General features: G+C 35.9%; 1 protein-coding gene across 1 annotated transcript in view; it reads left to right on the top strand.

Annotated features, from left to right (window-relative positions):
• Nucleotides 1-21,004, top strand: part of VIRMA (vir like m6A methyltransferase associated) — a 57,999-nt gene that overhangs the window by 26,780 nt on the left and 10,215 nt on the right. Inside the window, exons 9-17 of the mRNA XM_059394868.1 lie at nucleotides 1,368-1,859; nucleotides 2,877-3,031; nucleotides 5,578-5,660; nucleotides 8,775-8,868; nucleotides 9,006-9,550; nucleotides 10,086-10,321; nucleotides 10,786-11,038; nucleotides 14,067-14,284; nucleotides 17,497-17,629. Coding sequence (XP_059250851.1) covers nucleotides 1,368-1,859; nucleotides 2,877-3,031; nucleotides 5,578-5,660; nucleotides 8,775-8,868; nucleotides 9,006-9,550; nucleotides 10,086-10,321; nucleotides 10,786-11,038; nucleotides 14,067-14,284; nucleotides 17,497-17,629 — 2,209 coding nt within the window. The remainder of the gene's footprint in view (nucleotides 1-1,367; nucleotides 1,860-2,876; nucleotides 3,032-5,577; nucleotides 5,661-8,774; nucleotides 8,869-9,005; nucleotides 9,551-10,085; nucleotides 10,322-10,785; nucleotides 11,039-14,066; nucleotides 14,285-17,496; nucleotides 17,630-21,004) is intronic.

The following is a 21,004-nucleotide window of genomic DNA, read 5'->3' as shown; positions in this document are numbered from 1 at the left end:
TACTCATAACTGTGGTTTTTTACAGCAAAAGGATACAAGGCACAATCAGCAAAGGAAAAGGGTCCATGGGGAGAAACCTGAGGAAACCAGTCAGAGACTCCAGAGTCCTTTTCCAATGGAGTCACATAGGACCTGCTTAATTCCCCCAGCAAAGAATATGTGTGAAATGTTGCCTATAGAATCTCAAACCTGAGTTTATTATTGGAAGATAGCCACATAGGCCCCCAATATCTACTGTGTAACAGAATCCCAGCCTCCCAGAAGGAAAGCAGGTGTTCGTATAAACCATATTGTTTGCATAAATAGTTGAGGCATAGTCAGTATTTTTATCTGTTGGGTGATGGGAACCCTCCCTCAAATCCAAGTTCTCAGACACTAACCACGGGCCTGTCTTGTAAGAAGGCGTTCTTAAGAATATAAGTAGTCTGAGGTCTGCAGTGTTAATTATTTTCTGAACACTCCACAAGGTGGTTAAAGATACTCTTTGAGCATAGTAGTCATGGGTTTTTGTCTTCTAGAGGGTTCTGTTTGCCTTAATAGGCAAGAAGTTACTGGGGGATGTTTATTATTCTTAAATAGAAGCCTGAGTTTAAGGAGTAATATAAGAGGCAGTTACGTACTCTGTGATCCCCAATATAGGAAAAGGCAAAATAGGAAGACAGTAAAAAGATCAGTGATTGCCATGGTTAGGGGGAGGGAGAGGAACAAATGGGTGGAGCATGATATTTTTAGGACAGTGAAAATACTCTATATCATTAGCATTTGTGTCTGTTTTGGGGTCTTGAGTAAGCTCACACTTTTTCTGCTAAGACTATATATGCTAAAAAATGGTTCTTGGGTCTGATAAAAGTGCTGTGTATGGGAGTGTTAACTCTTCAAATTCTAAAAATTGATAATTTGAATTTGTTTTCTCTAGAGGTACCAATTCAGATATACTGCCTATAGTAAATATGAATAAACTTTTTATAGTGTATGTACTATATTTTTCCTAGGTGCACTAATTCAGATATACTGGTGTAACGTGTAGAGTAGGACCATAGTGAAAAAGGAACATTTGGTAAGTCGTCTGGAAAGAAGACCCAGAATTTGAAGTCATGGTTGCTTCTAGAAAGAGAAGACTTGTTAACGGTTATATGTCAAATATCTGTTGAATGTTAGCTAGAAAAAAGCCTCACATAACTTTTACTTTTACTTGACCCAGTGGAAAGAAGACTTGCTGCCACATTATGTTTTTAGTTAAAGTAGTATATTGCTAAGGGTAAGGATTATGGTCAATAAAATTTTTACACCTCTGCTGTCTAATGAATACTGAGTAAATGAAGAATGTTTTGCACTGATGTCTCACATATTAATTAATTTTTCTACAGGTATCTTCATAGTCATCACTTCTTGGAGTTGGTTACCTTGCTTCTGTCAATTCCAGTAACAAGTGCCCACCCTGGTGTGCTGCAGGCCACAAAAGATGTTTTAAAGTTTCTTGCACAGTCACAGAAGGGTCTTCTTTTTTTTATGTCAGAATATGAAGCCACAAATTTGTTGATCCGAGCTTTGTGTCACCTTTATGATCAAGATGAAGAGGAGGGTCTTCAATCTGATGGTGTTATTGACGATGCATTTGCCTTGTGGCTACAGGACTCAACACAGACATTACAGTGTATTACAGAACTCTTCAGCCATTTTCAGCGTTGCACAGCCAGTGAAGAAACTGACCATTCAGATCTCCTGGGAACCCTTCACAATCTTTATTTGATTACTTTTAATCCTGTGGGAAGATCAGCTGTTGGCCATGTTTTCAGTCTTGAGAAAAATCTCCAAAGTCTTATTACTCTGATGGAGTACTATTCCAAAGAAGCCTTAGGGTAATTTTCTTTTTACTCCTTATTTCTTTCATACTGGAAAACTACATCAGTAAAGGGCTAGTTTCTTAAAAGATGTTGCTTTGAAAGTAAAAATTATTACATTTATTTTTTGACATAATACATAATTTGTTAATTAAGGATTAGAATGATAGAAATTTCTAAAATACAAGATATGTCTGTAAAGCAACAAAATGGATCTTTTAGCAGCTTCTTCCAGTTTCCCCTGGATGTTGACTAGATTACAGCTGTAGAACCCTTGCTAATTTGTGTGTAGGGGAATCCTAAGACACCATAATGTATATTTGCAGAGTAATGAGGACTATCTAGCTATCTTGAATTTTCCCTCATGTTTAAACTATGTTGCTGTTGGTTTCAGAAGTACTGTGACTAAATGGGGGCAGGGGATTTAGAATGCGTAGTTTTTAATAGCTGCCCGGTAGGGCAGAGGATTGATGTTTAGTGTCTTAGGAGATAAACATGCTCTTCCTAGCTCATGTCATACAAAACAGTGACATCCAGGTAACTGGCCTTACAATAGGGTCTTGATATGACTCCTTGGGGGAACAAAGGAGGTCTTTTGGGGGAACCATGAAAGGCAGTGGCTTCTATACATAGCTCTACCTCAGCAGTTTTAAGGTAGAAGACAGTGATGATGGCAGTAGTTTGATTCATGACACTTACTCCTACTTATCAAGAGTGAACAAACATTTTAAAGGAGACCATTGAAGTATACTTCCGAATTTTTCATTGCTAATGAAGTATACTTGTTAATATTTCATTTTTCTTCTGAGCTTAAAAGAATTTCACTTTGCATTGTGATGCCTATGCTTCATTTATATACTATTAAGTAGTGTTTCCAACTGAATTGGAGGTGTTTCTTGTCTTCAAGGAGTTAGTCACGTTTCATTGTAAAATTCCTTGTTTTTTTTCTTTAAAGCCAAATAGAAAAAAATGTTTAAACTGTTCCTGGAAAAATTGTTTTCATACCAAAAACTTTAAAACCTTATTTTGTTTCAGTGATTCCAAGTCTAAGAAGTCAGTAGCTTATAATTATGCATGCATACTTATTTTGGTGGTGGTTCAGTCTTCCAGTGATGTCCAAATGCTAGAACAGCATGCAGCATCTCTCTTGAAGCTTTGTAAAGCAGATGAAAATAATGCTAAATTACAAGGTATGGTACTTGAAGTTATTTAAGCATTTATGATATATGAAGGGAAAAAAGCCTTTGAACATAAAAATTCTGAATACAATTTAGAAATCCATTTGCCATTGGTTAACATATATATGCTATCGTCAAAAGTGAAGGATAATGAATATGAACACTATTTTCTAAAGTATATAAATATAAATATGTTGAATGAAGTTTATGGCAAACCTTATATTAGTAGTCATGAAGAATTGAAGGTATCTAATCACAGTTTTAAAAATTTTGTTTTGGTTTTTTTCTAACCTTACTAAGTAAAAAATTTGATAACATTGAGTGAATATTGTAAATATTCTTTTCTTTTTCTTTTTTTCTTTTTTTTATTTTTCTGGGAGAGCCTGTAAGTGGGGAGGGGTGGTGGGGGAGAGACAGAAGAAGAGGGAGAGAATCTTTTTATTTTTTTATTATTTATTTATCTGACAGAGATCACAAGTAGGCAGAGAGGCAGGCAGAGAGAGAAGAAGGGTAGCAGGCTTCCTGCTGAGCAGAGAGCCTGATGTGAGGCTCAATCCCAGGACCCTGAGATCATGACCTGAGCCAAAGGCAGAGGCTTTAACCTACTGAGCCACCCAGGCGCCCCGAGGGAAAGAATCTTGAGCAGAGTCCCACTAAGTGCAGAGCTGGAGGGAGAGGCTCGATTTCATAACGCTGATATCCTGACTGAGCCAAAATCAAGAATTGAATGCTTGACCGACTGAGCCACTCAGGTGCCCCTGACTTTTTTCTTTTTAATCTTAAATTTTATGTGTGATACCATCAGTAAAAGTATGAGTTAAACTCAACCTCTCATGAAGGAAATAGTGTGCTTTTATAAAAGGAGGACACACAGCATCTTCAAAGATATCAATTCTTTACTACTTATTCTGGGTGATGGGTACACATAATTGTTTTATTATTTTTCTTGTATCTTTCAGTGGGGCAATATATGCTGTATATATGAAAGAGTTAACTTAAAAACACACTTGAAAAATACTCAGACATACATAGTTGTAATAATCCTCATGGAGAACTGTAGAACCGAGGAGAGACATGACTATATTTCAGTTTCCTTTAGTTATTCCTGAAAAGTGTCAGGAACTGGCATATCACTTTTTTTTTTTAAGATTTTATTTATTTGACAGAGACACAGCGAGAGAGGGAACACAAGCAGGGGGAGTGCGAGAGGGAGAAGCAGGCTTCCCGACGAGCAGGAACCCTGATGCAGGCCTCTATCCCAGGACCCTGGGATCATGACCTGAGCTGAAGGCACCCAGGCACCCGAGGCATATCACTTTTTCTTTTTTTAATTTTAAGACTTTATTTATTTATTTATTTGAGAGAGAGAGCATGAGAGAGGAGAAGGTCAGAGGGAGAAGCAGATTCCCCGCAGAGCTGGGAGCCTGATGTGGGATTCGATCCTGGGACTCCAAGATCATGACCTGAGCCGAAGGCAGTGGCTTAACCAACTGAGCCACCCAGGCGCCCAGCATATCACTTTTTTACATTAGAATGCTTTTCTTAAAATAGTTTTGGTAATAAAGTATGGGTGTTATAGCATAGCTTCTAGTTGATTTTTTTTTCCTATGTTATTCCACTCAGTTTTCTTTTTTTAAAATATCGTTGACACACAATGTACATTAGTTTCAGTCGTACAGCATAGGGATTCCACAATTATATACAGTTATGGTATGCTCACATAAGTAGAGCTACCATGTCACCATACAGTACTGTTATACCATTGACTATATTCCCTATGCTGTACCTTTCATCCCCATGACTTACTCATTCTGTAAGTGGAAACCTTTACCTCCTACTCCCCTTCACCCATTTTGCTCATTTTTCCATACCCCTCCCCTCTGGCAACCACCAGTTCTCTATATATTTATGAGTCTGTTTCTACTTTTTTTGATTGTTCGTTTTTTTCTAGTAGAGTTTTGAATTCAGTTGTGGTAAATGGTATATTTCATTTGTGATTGTTTTCTAAGCAAAGTTTGTTATTTTGGGATGATAGTGATTACTTTTAATTTTATAAAGGTAAATTAGGAAATTGGCAAAATTTAAAATTCCTGCTAAGAGAAATATCACTCAGCCAACCTCCCTCTCATGGGACTGATCCTGTTAGAAGTTAATAAATTTTGTGCATGGTTTTTTGGGGGTGTGGGAAGTGGCGGCAGCATTAGGTAAATAAACACTTTTATTATGTTAGTTTATAAGTAGTCAGTTTTATACACTTTTTTTAATGTTGTAAGTTGATGGTCCTGTTTAAGCGTGAAAACACTTAAGTGTTTAGAAACCAAGTGACTAAGAATGGTCACTTTTTATTTCTAAGCCTGTAATGAAAGGTAGCCCATTTACATTTCACTTTAAGGCTTGTTTAGAGAATTAGACATAAGTTTATCCCTGTATGAAGTTTAGGTTATTGAGATCAATATGAATCTGATAATATTCTTTGGAAAAGAATACCTTTACTTCCTTTGTTATAAAGACTTTTTATTTTAAAATATTATATTATGAATGACGTTTTTGTTTTTAAGAACTTGGCAAGTGGCTTGAACCTCTGAAAAACCTTAGATTTGAAATTAACTGCATCCCAAACCTAATTGAATATGTTAAACAGGTAAGTAAAACCTAAAAGTGCCTTGATTTTTTTTTTTTTAAGACTGTTTTATTTTAGAGAGCCTACACACATGAGCAAGAGGAGAGGAGAGAGAGAGAAGCATACTCCCCACTGCATGGGGAGCGTGGTGTAGGGCTCCATATCATGACCTAAGCTGAAACGAAGTCAGATACTTCAACAGATGAGCCACCCAGGCACTCCTAAAAGTGCCTTCATTTTATGGAACTGTGTGGCTCCAAATATAGTAATATTGCATTAAATCATTTATGTAGATAATGCAGTAATTTTTAAGTGTACTTGATTGATTTGCTAGACATTGTGGTACAGATTGGTATGTGTGGTGGAGTGTATATGTGAATACACTTGCGTACAACCCTGTGTGCTCTACTGCTTCCACTACCAGATCTGTCCTATTTTTTTTTCTCAAATTGGAGTAATAACACCTACCATTTTGATGATCTTTACAACAGCCTTATTTTTTTTTTTTTTAAAGATTTTATTTATTCATTTGTCAGAAAGAGAGAGAGAGAAAGCACACAAACAGGCAGAGAGGCAGGCAGAGGCGGAGAGAGAGGCAGGCTCCCTGCTGAGCAAGGAGCCCGATGCGGGACTCGATCCCAGAACTCTGGGATCATGACCTGAGCCGAAGGCAGTGGCTTAACCCACTGAGCCACCCAGGCATCCCTACAATATCCTTTTAAAGTTAAATGCTTTGATAATTTGACGTATAATTGTATCAGTTAAACCCTAGTGAAAAAGAACTTCCTTCAGAATTTAGGTGAAAATCTACAAGAATCAATTTTAGATAATTACAGTGGGAGCTAGTTCTAATTTTTTTTGTTGTTTTTTTAAAAGATTTTATTTATTTAACAGAGAGTATAAGCCGGGGGAGTGGCAGGCAGAGGGAGAAGGAGAAGCAGGCTCCCCTGCAGAACAGGGAGCCCGATGTGGGGCTCGATCCCAGGACCTGGGATCATGACCTGAACTGAAGGCAGTCTCTTAACCAGCTGAGCCACCCAGATGCCCCCTAGTTCTAAATTTGTTAATTTGGGATAGTCACATCTACAAATAGTCATAAAAGTTGAAAATCCTGTATCATAATAGTACATTTGAAAAATTCATGTACAATTCAAGTAATTAGTAATTTAAAAATTCATCAAAACTGTTGCATTGTTAATTAGTTTTAAAAGTTAGTGTAGCATAGGAAGAAGGACTAAAGGTGGTCATAGGTGCATACAAAATTTTAAGCTAGAGAGAATTGGACCTTGAATTATTTCCTCTTTCATTTAACAGATGAGCTGTGTGTATTTGTTTGTGTGTGTGTGTAACACATCTTGGTTTTGGAGTTGAAATGTGTATTATTAAAATAGCGACCAAGTACTCTTTGAGTTTATGTGCTTTTCATTTTTCTTTACTGACTTGTTGGCCCTTATCTTCTCTTTTTACTCCATCTTTCCTAAGAGTACTTTTACCTCCTGTGGTGCCATTATATTCTTATGTGTTGCTTACTCTGTGCCTCAGATGTCATCTAGAGCTTCTCATATATTCATCTTTTATTTGGCAGAAGTACACTAGATCCTATAAATTTAGATGGTCATATGTTCAGGGTACTTGTGCATGGTCAGAAGAATGTATAAGGTGTCCAATAAAGATTATGTGCTTGGGTAAAAGTTTTTAACCAATAAAAAGTTTAGCTCCCCAAATTTAAATTACATGCTGTAATTTAAGAGTTTTGATTTTTATATAAATGATTATCTATTAATTATAGTTAATAATAAGTGATTCTCATTCTAAGATATACCAAAAATAGTTGATCTGAGATTGAAACTTCTCACTGTGCTCCATGCTGCTTTATGTAACTTGTGGAATTGTGGAAAGACAGCAAGGAAGAAATTAGAAAAAATGTATAGGGGAAAGGAATTTTCTTATTTTTCTTTTTAAGTTTCTCCTCTGGGGGTTAGGAGCTGTAATAGTAACATTTAAAAATATTCTTTCTTTCTTTTTTTTTTTTTTCCTAAATATTTTATTTATTTGAGAGAGAGAGAGAGTGGGGGAGAGCATAGAGGAAGAGTGAGAAGGAGAAGCAGACTCCCCACTGAGCAGAGAGCCTGATGTGGGACTTGATCTCAGGACCCTGACCTGAGCCCAAGGCAGATGCTTAACCAACTGGCCACCCAGGCGCCCCTAAAATGTTACTCCTTCAGAATTTTTTCAAAACCGTCTGTGCCGCTCTGTGGAAACTACAAAAACAAAGAAACTTAAACAACTATTTGTTGTCGGGAAACATAGCATAGGCAGGTGCTAAGGACTTAGACAACTCTATTTCTTTTTCCTTTAACCATGCCTTAACTGGTCATCACAACTAGATTCCTGTTGTGGCGGTACTTGTGTATCTGCATTCGAGTGCATGTTATGTAGTGCTAAAACATTCCCTTTTGCCTCCTCAGTTTTTTTTTTTTGTTGTTGTTGTTTTTTTAAAGATTTTATTTACTTATTTGACAGACAGAGATCACAAGTAGACAGGCAGGGAGATAGAGAGGAAGGGAAGCAGGCTCCCTGCCGAGCAGAGAGCCCGATGTGGGACTCGATCCCAGGACCCTGAGATCATGACCTGAGCCGAAGGCAGCGGCTTAACCCGCTGAGCCACCCAGGCGCCCCATGCCTCCTCAGTTATCCACAGGGCTTTGTAAAATCAGTCATTGCTTCATTTTTTGGGGGGAGGGTATATAGAAAGTATATGAAAAAGAACGATTTTAAATTATTTTATTTTTATTTTTATTTTTAAATTTTTAGACATCTATTTTAAATTCTTAATACAGGGTGTCTCATTCATTTTTGTATTCATTCATTTTGTACTCATTCATTTGCTACTTTCATTTTAATCTGTACTTTTTAATACACTTGAACTTTGCAGTTAATTGATTTTATAAAATAACTTTTATAAAAACTTAATTAGCTTTATTCATGTTTTAAATTTATTTGGGAAACTTAAAATGGTGTAAGTGCTTAACATGAAGCTCATATTTTTAGTTAATGCCTTCTTGGGAATTTTTTTCTTGATTCATATCCAAACATCAAGAAATTAAACTTTTCTGTTCATTTTTATTTTTCAAGAATATTGATAATTTGATGACCCCGGAAGGAGTTGGCCTTACCACTGCCTTGCGTGTTCTCTGTAATGTGGCATGTCCACCACCTCCTGTTGAAGGTAATATGCCTATTATACTTTAAAAACTATTTTTAAAGTTTAGTATAACTGCTGTTTGTTAAATAAAATATTCAAAAATCTTAACTGATTATTAACATGTAAGTAATTAGTTTTTTCTCCCCTTATCCTATATAAAGGTCAACAGAAAGACCTGAAATGGAACCTTGCCGTTATTCAGCTTTTTTCTGCTGAAGGAATGGATACCTTTATTCGGGTTCTACAAAAATTGAACAGTATTCTGACTCAGCCTTGGAGGCTCCATGTCAACATGGGGACTACCCTTCACAGAGTTACTACTATTTCAATGGCTCGCTGCACGCTCACTCTTCTTAAAACTATGTTAACGGAGCTCCTGAGAGGTGGATCCTTTGAGTTTAAGGACATGCGTGTTCCTTCAGCACTTGTGACTTTACACATGCTCCTGTGCTCTATCCCTCTCTCAGGTCGTTTGGATAGTGATGAACAGAAAATTCAAAATGATATCATTGATATCTTACTGACTTTTACACAAGGAGTTAATGAAAAACTCACAATCTCAGAAGAGACTCTGGCCAATAATACTTGGTCTTTAATGTTAAAAGAAGTTCTTTCTTCAATCTTGAAGGTTCCTGAAGGATTTTTTTCTGGACTCATACTACTTTCAGAGCTGCTGCCTCTACCATTGCCCATGCAAACAACTCAGGTATCACTTCCATATAACATGCATCTTATAAATGACTGCAGTAACACTTTTAAAAAAGCCGATGATTTTGTTATTAAAAAAAAAAAACCAAAACCCACAACCCTCATCCCCTTCCCCCAAAAAAGACATAAAATAACTGGATGAGGGTGAGATAAAACTGAAGCAAGTTGGTCATTAAAGAAATATGGGGGCAACATTTTGAATAAATTTTTGTTAATGTGAATTTTATTATGCTGTTCTGTATACCTGTACTTTTGTTATTTTTAAATCCTTTTTTTCCCTTTATCATGTGTTAGAATTTGCCATTAACTAAGTTGGTTCACCAATGGACTCTGCACTACTGACTGCTAACCTGAGAACAATAAGATTTTCTAGATGCATTGAATTCAAGCAAATGTTTAATTGTATAATAGAAGAATGTTTTAAGCATGTAGTAAAGATGTTCTTTTCATAACAGTTCTTCCTGAACAGTTTTTGTGACTATAAATAAATATTAAAAAAATCTACGTACACACACAATATACTTTTTTAACAGGTTATTGAGCCACATGATATATCAGTGGCACTCAACACCCGAAAATTGTGGAGCATGCACCTTCATGTTCAAGCAAAGTTGCTCCAAGAAATAGTTCGCTCTTTCTCTGGCACAACCTGCCAGCCCATTCAACATATGTTACGGCGTATTTGTGTTCAATTGTGTGACCTTGCCTCACCAACTGCACTTCTGATTATGAGAACTGTGTTGGATTTGATTGTAGAAGACTTGCAAAGGTATTTTCATTTTGCATTAAAAATTTTTTCCTCAAGTTATTCTTGACACAGATACATCTTTTTCACTTAGAATTTGGAAACCAGGGTTTAGAATGCTCAGATAATATATATTACATATAAATATATACATATACATGTATATTTATGTGTGTATGTATATTAATATATGTAGATTAATTAGAAAACTATTTCATGTGCAAGATACCTTGAAAGTCTTGATTTTGGGTGTTTGAAAGGTGATCTATAAAATACTCTGATTTAAAAAAAGATACTGAAATCTGAATATATAAAACTTTACAGTAATTGTGAAATTCCAGAGAAGTCATTATATCCAAGGAATGAAATGTTTTATACAAGACTTTATACAAGATTTGTATCATGATATGTGTTGAAAAATAAATATTAGTTAAATAATGTGCTAAAAGTAAGAATTTTGTTTACTAAATGTATTGATTTTATTTCAGCACTTCAGAAGATAAAGAAAAACAGTATACTAGCCAAACCACCAGGTTGCTTGCTCTTCTTGATGCTCTGGCTTCACACAAAGCTTGTAAATTAGCTATTTTGCATCTAATTAATGGAACTATTAAAGGTGACGAAAGATATGCAGAGATATTCCAGGATCTGTTAGCTTTGGTGCGGTCTCCTGGAGACAGTGTTATTCGCCAACAGTGTGTTGAATATATCACATCCATTTTGCAGTCTCTCTGTGATCAGGTATTTATGGTTATCTTATAAATTCTGTGTGTTTGTGTGTGGTTTAAAAGCTTCTCTTGATAATAAGTCTTGGCTGTGAATACAGAGATCTCATCTATTTTACTAACCCTGTTGTTTAGGGAGATCAGTTTGACTAGTGAACCAACCATAAAATAGTTTGGTGCTTCATAGCTTTCTTTGGGTTTGTACTTCTCAGGTTTCTCTGAGGTCTCTTTTTCTTCATGAGATTGCATCCTTATTGGCTACTGAATTCTTTGGGGTTGGTTATGTCTGGTATTTGCATTTTCCTTTCACTTACACAGTTTCATTCTTGAATTCTATAGCTTTGTGATTGGTTGAATTAATAATACCATGTTCTCTTGTTTGGACAACTTTTGAAGGTATCAGAGATGACTACAATTTTGGTATGTTTTAGACTACTCTGCATAGAGATGTTCACTAAAAGGAGTAGTATCTCTGCCTGTCTATGTTACTGATTTCCAGTTTATAATTCCATGAGTTAATGATAATTGTTTTAACTTTTAAAAAGTCCATTGTGATTGAGATCTTTGAAGATTTCTTTCTTTCTTTTTTTTTTTTTTAAGATTTTATTTATTTTAGAAAGCTTACCCACAAGTAGGGAGGGGGCAAAGGGAAGGGAGAGGGAAAGGGAGAGAATCTCAAGCAGACTCTGGGCCCCAAGCGTGGAGCCCAATATGGGGCTCAGCGTGAGGCTTGATCCGAAAACTCCAGGATCACCACCTGAACCGAAACCCAAGAGTCAGTTGCTTAACTGACTGAGACACCCAGGTGCCCAAGATCAAGATTTCTGTACATGTTGGTACTTTCGCTTATCATAATGCTCCTGCTGTCTAATCATCAGATATCATTTTTTTCAGACAGAATATTTTTTAAAAAATATTTTATTTATTTGACAAAGAGATCACAAGTAGGCAGAGAGGTAGACAGAGCGGGGGGGGGGGGAAGCAAGCTCCCTGCTGAGCAGAGAGCCCAATGCGGGACTCCATCCCATGACCCTGAGGTCATGACCTGAGCCGAAGGCAGAGGCTTAACGCCCTGAGCCACCCGAGACAGAATATTTTTAATAGGATCCCATGCTGGAAGATTACCTTTTTTCAGCTGACAAAAATCCAGTTTGGTTACATTTAACACTTACGTCAAGAAGGAGCTTTTTTGGTGTGACTTGTTTTCACAAAAAGAAAATCTGGTTAAAAATAGTTTGGGACCTGGTAGAAAGGATATTTGAAGTCCTTATACATTAAAATGTCCATTTGACTGGTGTTTGTTGTATAATCCATCTCAGATTTTGTGACTAATCTTAATGACACTGTAGCTCCCTAGCTACCCTGTTCACATAAACCTCATTCTTGGCCTCATCTTATATATTTTCCTTCTGATTCAAACTTTGTTTTATAGTTTTAGCCCATGTTGAATCTTAGGGGGTAGTATGTTGAAGTGATTAAAGGTAATGAGACATACCCTAAAATATTTCTGTAAAATCTACTGCCTTTGGCTCTTCTATAAAAGAGTGGTGGGAATTTTTATTGTTGGTTAAACTTTCTTGAACATTAAAAAAATTGAATTTTGGGGGCACTTGGGTAGTTCAGGGGGTTAAGCCTCTGCCTTCGGCTCAGGTCATGATCTCAGGGTCCTGGGGTTGAGCCCCGCATCAGGTTCTCTGCTCAGCGGGGAACCTCTTTCCCCCTTTCTCTCTGCCTGCCTTTCTGCCTACTTGTGATGTCTCTCTCAAATAAATAAATAAATAAAGTATTTTTAAAAAATTGAATTTTGAGGGGCGCCTGGGTGGCTCAGTGGGTTAAAGCCTCTACCTTTGGCTCAGGTCATGATCCCAGGGTCCTGGGATCAAGTCCCGCATCGGGCTCTCTGCTCAGCGGGGAGCCTGCTCCCTCTCTCTCCCTCTGCCTGCCTCTCTGCCTACTTGCAATCTCTGTCTTTCAAATAAATAAATAAAATCTTAAAAAAAAAATTAAAAAAATTGAATTTTGAAAGTATATAAAAACTAGAGGGAAATACTTAGTTGGAAAACTGTCTAAATGTTTATTTGCTCCATTTCTTTCTGGGATGTTTTAAATTGCAGTATGGGTATGTTTACTTATTTATTTATTTTTAAGGTTTTATTTATTTATTTGAGAGAGAGAGAGAGAGCACAAGTAAGGGAAGCAGCAGGCAGAGGGAGAAGGAGAAGTAGGCTCCTTTCTGAGCTTGGAACCGACGTGGTGCTTGATTCCAGGACCCCGTGATTGTGACCTGAACCAAAAGCAGACACTGAAGTGACTGACCGACCCAGGCACCCCAATATGGATATGCTTATTAAAATTTATTTCACTGTGGGGTACCTGTGTGGCTCAGTGGGTTAAGCATCCAACTCTTGGTTTCGGGTCAGGTCATGAGATCAACTCCCCCCGCCCATCCAGCTCTGTGCTCAGCAGGGAGATTGTTTGGGATTCTTTTCCTCTTCATCTCCTTCTGCACACCCCCTCATGTGCATTTGCTCACTCTCTCTTTCAAATAATAAAATTTTATTTCACTGAATAATTTCTTTATAAATTAAAAAATACTCAAATGAATCAATAATACAATGATTTAAAATATTTTAGTACCAAAAGTAGTTCACTTAATCATTTGAAGATAGGAACTACATTCAGTATGATGCAAAAAGAAAAACTTTCAGGAGCACCTGGCTGACTCAGTTGGTAGAAGATGCAGCTCTTGATCTTGTCATGAGTTCAGGCCCCACATTTGAGCCATGAATGAATGAGATGTTCTTTTAAAGTAAAAATATTGTAAAGTAAAATATTTGCTTTTATTTCTTTAGGTGTATATCTTTGTATTACATTTTATAGAAGAGCAAAATGAGTCCTTTGTGTTTGAGTTTCTATTTAGGATAGTAAGGTAACAGTATTTTGATGAGGCAGTTCCTAAGGTTTAATTGGTATGTTTTTCTAATATAAAAATGTTAATTGATAACAAAGTAAATTTTTTCCTCTACTCCTCTCCTCCCTCACAGGACATTGCTCTTATTTTGCCAAACTCTTCTGAAGGTTCTATTTCTGAACTGGAGCAGCTCTCCAATTCTCTACCAAACAAAGAACTGATGGCCTCAATTTGTGACTGTTTACTAGCTGTGCTAGCTAACTCTGAGAGCAGTTACAACTGTTTACTGACATGTGTCAGAACAATGATGTTTCTTGCAGAGCATGATTATGGATTGTTTCATTTAAAAAGGTATGCTTAATTTAATACATTCTTGGGTTTAATTTTTTACTCTGTCACCCCTCCCCAAATTGATTAACTCATAGATAATTATAGAAAGTTGAAGATGTGATTTCTTTCATATGGAAAAATTTATATCTATGGAATAGATTTGTTAGCAGTGAAGTGTGCTAGTAATAAAATCTTTAAGATTAAAATTATAAACTGAGTAGATGGACAAATTAATGTGGGCAACTTAACAGTATTTAAGAAGGGAATCTTACTGTTCCAGGGATGTTAATTCATACTCTATTTGCTTTGTTGATACATTTACCTTTCGTCCTTCAGAAGTGATGGTGGTATGATATTATGGACCCTAAGGCTAAATACTTTTTTATGTTTTTTATTCTGTAGAGGAATGGCTGAGATAAAATTAATTTGAGATAATGTAAACTTCAAGTATAATTTCTGCTCCAGTCTCTCAGTCCATGCCCTCATCTTTTTCTTCACTAGGATGGTAGCTGGGTATTATGGAGATTTCCTTGGGAATTTGTAGAAGTATGTAGGATTATGAGATAGAAGGGAGGAAGAGACATATGTTTGTGCCTCTCATTCATTCTTATAACATTGGCTGAAAACTTATGTTCCAAATACTATGTGGTGCTGGGTCCTACCTCTCTCCTCATTTATATTCTCTCTCAGTGGGTAGCACCTGCTGAAAATCCAAATTTTCCTTCTCCTCCTGCCCTGTCCCCAGTCTCTCATTATAGTCTTTACATTTTACTTCTGGAATGACCTTTTTCCTTTTGCCTGGATATTTACTGTATATCCTTTAAAACTCATATTCTTCACCTCCAAGAAAGCAAAAAAAAAAAAAAAAAAAGTTTTCCTTGATTCCTCTATTCCTGGCTCTTACAAGTACCCTTTGCATACATTTGCCTTAGCATTTTATGTGATGTTTTTGGCTTTGTTGGATTCATGTTTCTGGTCTTTTTCCTGTTGGTAATCTTTTCCTAAATTGTCTTAATCTATTCCCTTTTCTCCCTCTGGCTCTAATTTTTCTGCTAAGCTCCAAATAACCCATCCATCTTTTGCCATCTCTGCTTGGTTGTTTAATGGACAGTTCAGACTAAATAGACCTAAAGCAGAGCCCTTGATATTCTTGCTTCAAGCATGTTTCTGTCTTGCTCATCCCAGTAAATGTTATCACCATCCACTCAAGTATTTCTTGGTGATATTCACCTTGATCTCTTGACTGAGGTGCTGTCAGGATTCTGCTCTGTAAACCTAATAATTATCTACTTTTAATTACTAAATATTTTAGAGAATGTATTTTGAGACTATGCAAATATCTTATTTCTGCTTAAACCTTTTGTCCACTAAGTTTAGTACTCATCAGTGAATCTTGGCATGTGGCAGTTTTTACTGTGGTATCCTAATGCAAATTTCCTATTTCTCTTATTCCTTTTTAATTTATTACCTTTTTGTAAGGAAGAATTATCACTTTTCCCTCATTTGTTTACTTATTTAGGGATTTATATCAATATAGACTTATGGACATTAATTTTTTCTTCATATGATCTAATGCTATTGTTATTCATTTTGTTGTTCAACTTGTATCACTGATTTAGGTTCTTTTCATTGGATAGAGTGAAGAAATATATGCATGTGTCCTAACTTATTCATATACACATCAACATTTATTTTTGTATGTATTTATTTATGTGTATGTTATTTTTTAAAATTAGTGTATACTGACATTTTGACTTCAATATCAGATGTTGTTTCTAGTTTTCTCCCTTTCCTTGTAACCTCATTCATGTTTCATGTTGTACAGGTCTATGGATTTTGACAAATGCATAGAGTCATGTGTTTATCACCACAACTGCATACAGAGCACTTCCCTCACCTTAAAATTTCAGTGCATTACTTTTTTATAGACAACTTCTTTACAAGTTGAGCAACAAAAATAGTAGATTTTGGTATTATTAGTTCTTTAAATTTTAGACATTCTAATAGGTAATGTAGTGAGCTCCAGTTTTTGATAGATCCTATAAGTAAGGCTCATTTGCTTAAAGTTGTATGTAGAAGCTAGTAATTGTTGTAGTCTAATTTTAAACCGATGCTTTATTCATTAATCATATTAGCTGTCTTTGTATTTAATATCATTCCTATTTGTTGTGCCTTATCCATTTCATTATTTTATAAAGTTTTCAAGAACAGGAGTCTTTATCTTTCTCTCTCTTTTTTCTTTTAATTAATTAATTAATTAGTTTTCAGCATAACAGTATTCATTGTTTTTGCATATCTTTCTCTCTTTTATATTACTTTACCAAAGTCTTCTATGATGGCATCTCAGAATCCAACCGCATTTTTCAAATACAAACACTGTATGTTTAGTGTTAATATAGTCTTATTTTCATTTTGACTAATTATGAAGTATTACAACTTAAAGGACACAATTGAATATTAGAATACTTTGCCATTGAAATTCTCTGTTGATCAACAAAGAGCTGTGTAAGTATGTAGAATAATTTTATTAGGACTGTATGTTGTCATGATTGATTGCTATGCTTAAATCTCGCAGTATCAGGAGTTAGGCCACAGGCCAGATCCAGCCTACCACCAGTGTTTGTAAATACAGTTTTATTAGAACATAGTCAGCATTTATGTATTGTTTATGACTGCTTTCCACTACACAAGCAGTTGAATAGTTGTAACTGAGACTGCTTTTGTGTATAGAGAGAAACAGACTGCGTTGTTTCATAGCCTGCAAAGCATAAAATATGTACCATTGGGTTCTTTACATAAAAACTTTGTAGATCCCTAGTCTATACCCTTGATTTCCTTCTGTCAGATTATAGTGCCATAAAGATACTTATTTTTTGTAGTTATTATGTAAATCAGTCTTTCTGGTCAGGTTTCTGAGACCACTATAACCTTATATTAGAGAAATCCTCAGGCTATAAAAAGTGTAAAAATAAGGAACCTTGAATTTTCTTGTGCTAAGTGTTATATCTCTATATTTGGGCTAAATATTTTCTTTTGGTGGGGGGGAATGTTTTCTTTAAGAACTTGGAGCTTAATTTTAAAAGGCTGCATCTCTAGGTACTGCCTTGTTAAATGGTTTATGTACATAGCCACACCAAAACATTTTTGAACAGTGGACCAAATGGAGATAATTTATTTCTTATGCGAGATTTATACATTAAAATTTCAAGCATATCCTCTCTATTTATTTACAGTTCTTTAAGGAAAAACAGTAATGCTTTGCATAGTTTACTGAAACGAGTGGTCAGCACATTTAGTAAGGACACAGGTGAACTTGCATCTTCATTTTTGGAATTTATGAGACAGATTCTTAACTCTGACACAATGGTAAGTGTACCTATGTGTATATGTGTATTTTTTAAATTTATAAAGTTCATTGTAAATTAAAAAAATCACTTGTGTTCAAAAGTATCTTAGGATGTGTTTTGAAAGTTTGAACTTAGTGTTTTTCTGTGCCCTTATCTCACTATAAATGCAAGTTTCTGATATATAAAAAAGGTGTTTAAGAGCAGAAATTACTAAACTCTTTTTAAATGTATTAAGCATCATTAATTTTTGAATATTCTGATGTGGCAGCTTAAATAGAGAGCTACTACCCATAGTGTCTTCATTTTTTTTTTTTAAAGATTTCTTTATTTTGGGGCGCCTGGGTGGCTCAGTGGGTTAAAGCCTCTGCCTTCGGGTCAGGTCATGATCTCAGGGTCCTGAGATCGAGGCCCGTATCTGGCTCTCTGCTCAGCAGGGAGCCTGCTTCCTCCTATCTCTCTCTGCCTGCTTCTCTTCCTACTTGTGATCTCTGTCAAATAAATAAATAAAAATCTTAAAAAAAAAAAAAAGAAATCTTTTTATTTATTTTATTTTATTTATTTATTTGTCAGAGAGAGAGAGCACAGGCAGAGTGGCAGGCAGAGTCAGAGGGAGAGGCAGGCTCCCCGCGGGGCAAGGAGCCTCCCCAGGACGCCAGGATCATGACCTGAGCCAAAGGCAGCTGCTTAACCAACTGAGCCACCCAGGCGTCCCGAGATTTCTTTATTTTTTAGAGAGTGTGAATGCATGAGTAGGGGGAGGTGCAGAGTGAGAGAGAGAATCCTAAAACACAGTTCCCTCTGAGCTTGGAGCCTGACTCGGGGCTTGATCCCAGGATGCTAAGATCATGACCTGAGCTGAAATTAAGAGTTGGATGCTTAACTGACTAAGCCACCCAGGTGCCCCTTCTTTGATTTTTTTCTATTATTTTTCTGTTCTCTATTTGGTTATTTCTGCTTTTATCCTTACTGGTTTTTTTCCCTTCTACTTGCTTTGAGGTCAGTTTACTCTTCAGTTTCTAATTTCTTCAGGTGGAAGTTTAGGTTATACTAATTTGAGATTTTCTTTTTATTTATGTGTTTTTCTTCTTTTTAAATGTAGGCATTTATAGCTACAAATTTTCCTCTGTACATTGTGGCATGTCATGTTTTTGGTTTTGTTTATCTCTAAGGATTTTCTAATCCCTCTTGTAATTTTTTCTTTGGTTCATTGATTATTTAGATGTGTGTCTAATTTGCATATAGGTGTGACTTTTCCACATTTCCTTCTGTAATTGATTTCTAACTTCATTCCTTTGTGGTCATAGATCATACTTTGTTGAGGCTTGTTTTACAGTATAGGGTATGTGCTTTCCTGGAACATATGTTCCATGTGCCCTTAAGAAGAAATGTGTCTTCTGCCACTCTTTGGTGGCACCTACTGTACATACCTGTTAGGAGTAGATAGTTTATTGTTGTTCAAGCCTTCTGTTTCGTTGTTGATTTTCTGCCTAGTTGTTCTACCCACTACTGAAAGTAGGGGAGTGAAGTCTCCAACTGTTACTGTTGAAGTGTCTATTTCTCCTTTTACTTCTGTCAGGTTTTTGCTTCCAGCATCTTGAGCTCTATTTGTCAGGTGCATATATGTCCATGTTTGTCTTCCTGATGGATTGATGCTTTTGCTATTATAAAGTGTCTTTCTTCATCTCTAGTAATAACTTATGTTATTACACTTATGTGTAGTAATAACTTATGTCTAAACCTTTATTTTGAATTACTGGTACAGCCACTTTAGCTATGTTTTATTTATTGTTTGTGTGGTATATATTTTTTCTACCCTTTTTACTTTCAGTCTGTTTGTATCTTTCAATCTTAAGTGTGTCTCTTGGGCACCTGGCTTTTTTAGTTGGTGGTGCATGCAACTATTTATCTCAGGATTGTGAGTTCTGCCCCATGTTAGGTGTGGAGCCTACACACATACATACATAAAAATGTGTCCCTTGTAGATACCATATAGTTGGGTTGTGTTTGTTTTAACATTCTGCTAATTTCTTTTGATTGTTATAATCAATTTATTTATGTCTAATTACTGATAGGATTTATGTCTGTGTTTTGTTATTTACTTCCTATATAACCTTTTTTCCTCTTTATTGTATCTTATGTTAAATAGATATTTACAACTTTGCCATTTTAACTTTTTTTTTTTTAAGATTGATTTATTTGTCAGAGAGAGTGTGTGCACACACAAGTGGGGGGAAGTGGCAGGCAGAGGTAGAAGCGGGCTTGAGCCCAATGTGGGACTTAATTTCAGGACCCTGGGATCATGTCCTGAGCCGAAAGCAGACATTTATTCAACTGTGCCACCTGGGCATCCCCATTTTAATTTTTTTTTTGTTATTTCTTTTGCTTTTTTTTTTTTTTTTTTTTTTTTTTAGTTATTAGTGGTTTCCTGAATATTACATTTAACACCTTAATTGAATACGGTCTACTTCACATTAATATAACATAATTTTAGTAGTATATAAAAAATGCTACAGTATACCTTTATTCCCTTCCTTTATGCTATAATCATGCAAATTACATTTTTATACATTATGAACCCCTCAACACAGTTTTAGCATCATTGCTTTACTTTGTTGTCTTTTAGTTCAATAGGAAAAGAGAAGAGTTACAAATAAAAATGCTTTAGTATCAGGTGCCTGGATGGCTCAGTGGGTTAAGCCTCTGACTTCAGCTCAGGTCATGAACTTGGGGTACTGGGATCGAGTCCCGAATCAGGCTCTCTGCTCAGTAGGGAGCCTGCTTCCCCCCGCCCGCCTACGTGTGCATGCTCTCTCTGTCAAATAAGTAAATAAATATTTAAAAAGAATATATGATAGTATTGCCTTTTACCTATATATACTTTACTGACATTCTTTATTTTTTCATATGGATTTAAGTTGCTGTTTAATATTCCTTCATGTCATTTGTTTGAAGGACTCCCTTAAGTATTTTTTGTGGAATAAGTTTGCTAGTGGTGAATTCTCTCTTTAAAAAAAAAAAAAATCGGGCGCCTGGGTGGCTCAGTGGGTTAAGCTGCTGCCTTTGGCTCAGGTTATGATCTCAGGATCCTGGGATCGAGTCCCATATCGGGCTCTCTGCTCGGCGGGGAGCCTGCTTCCCTCTCTCTCTCTCTGTCTGCCTCTCTGCCTACTGTGATCTCGCTCTGTCAAATAAATAAAATAAAAAAAATCTAGGAATGTCTTATTTCTCCTTCTTTTTGAAGGATAGTTTTGTCAATTATAGAACTCTTGGTTGATAACGTTTCTCTTTCTGCATTTCAAGTATGTCTTCTTTCTAAATTTTGGCTTCCACTGATTTCTTTCTTTCTTTCTTTCTTTTTCTTTTCTTTTCTTTTTTTTTTTTTTTTTAAGATTTT

Source organism: Mustela nigripes, chromosome 3 (assembly GCF_022355385.1).
Source record: "Mustela nigripes isolate SB6536 chromosome 3, MUSNIG.SB6536, whole genome shotgun sequence".
NCBI classification, from domain to species: domain Eukaryota; kingdom Metazoa; phylum Chordata; class Mammalia; order Carnivora; family Mustelidae; genus Mustela; species Mustela nigripes.
Note: the sequence above shows the minus strand (reverse complement) of the source record. Positions and strands in the feature narration are given on the sequence as shown.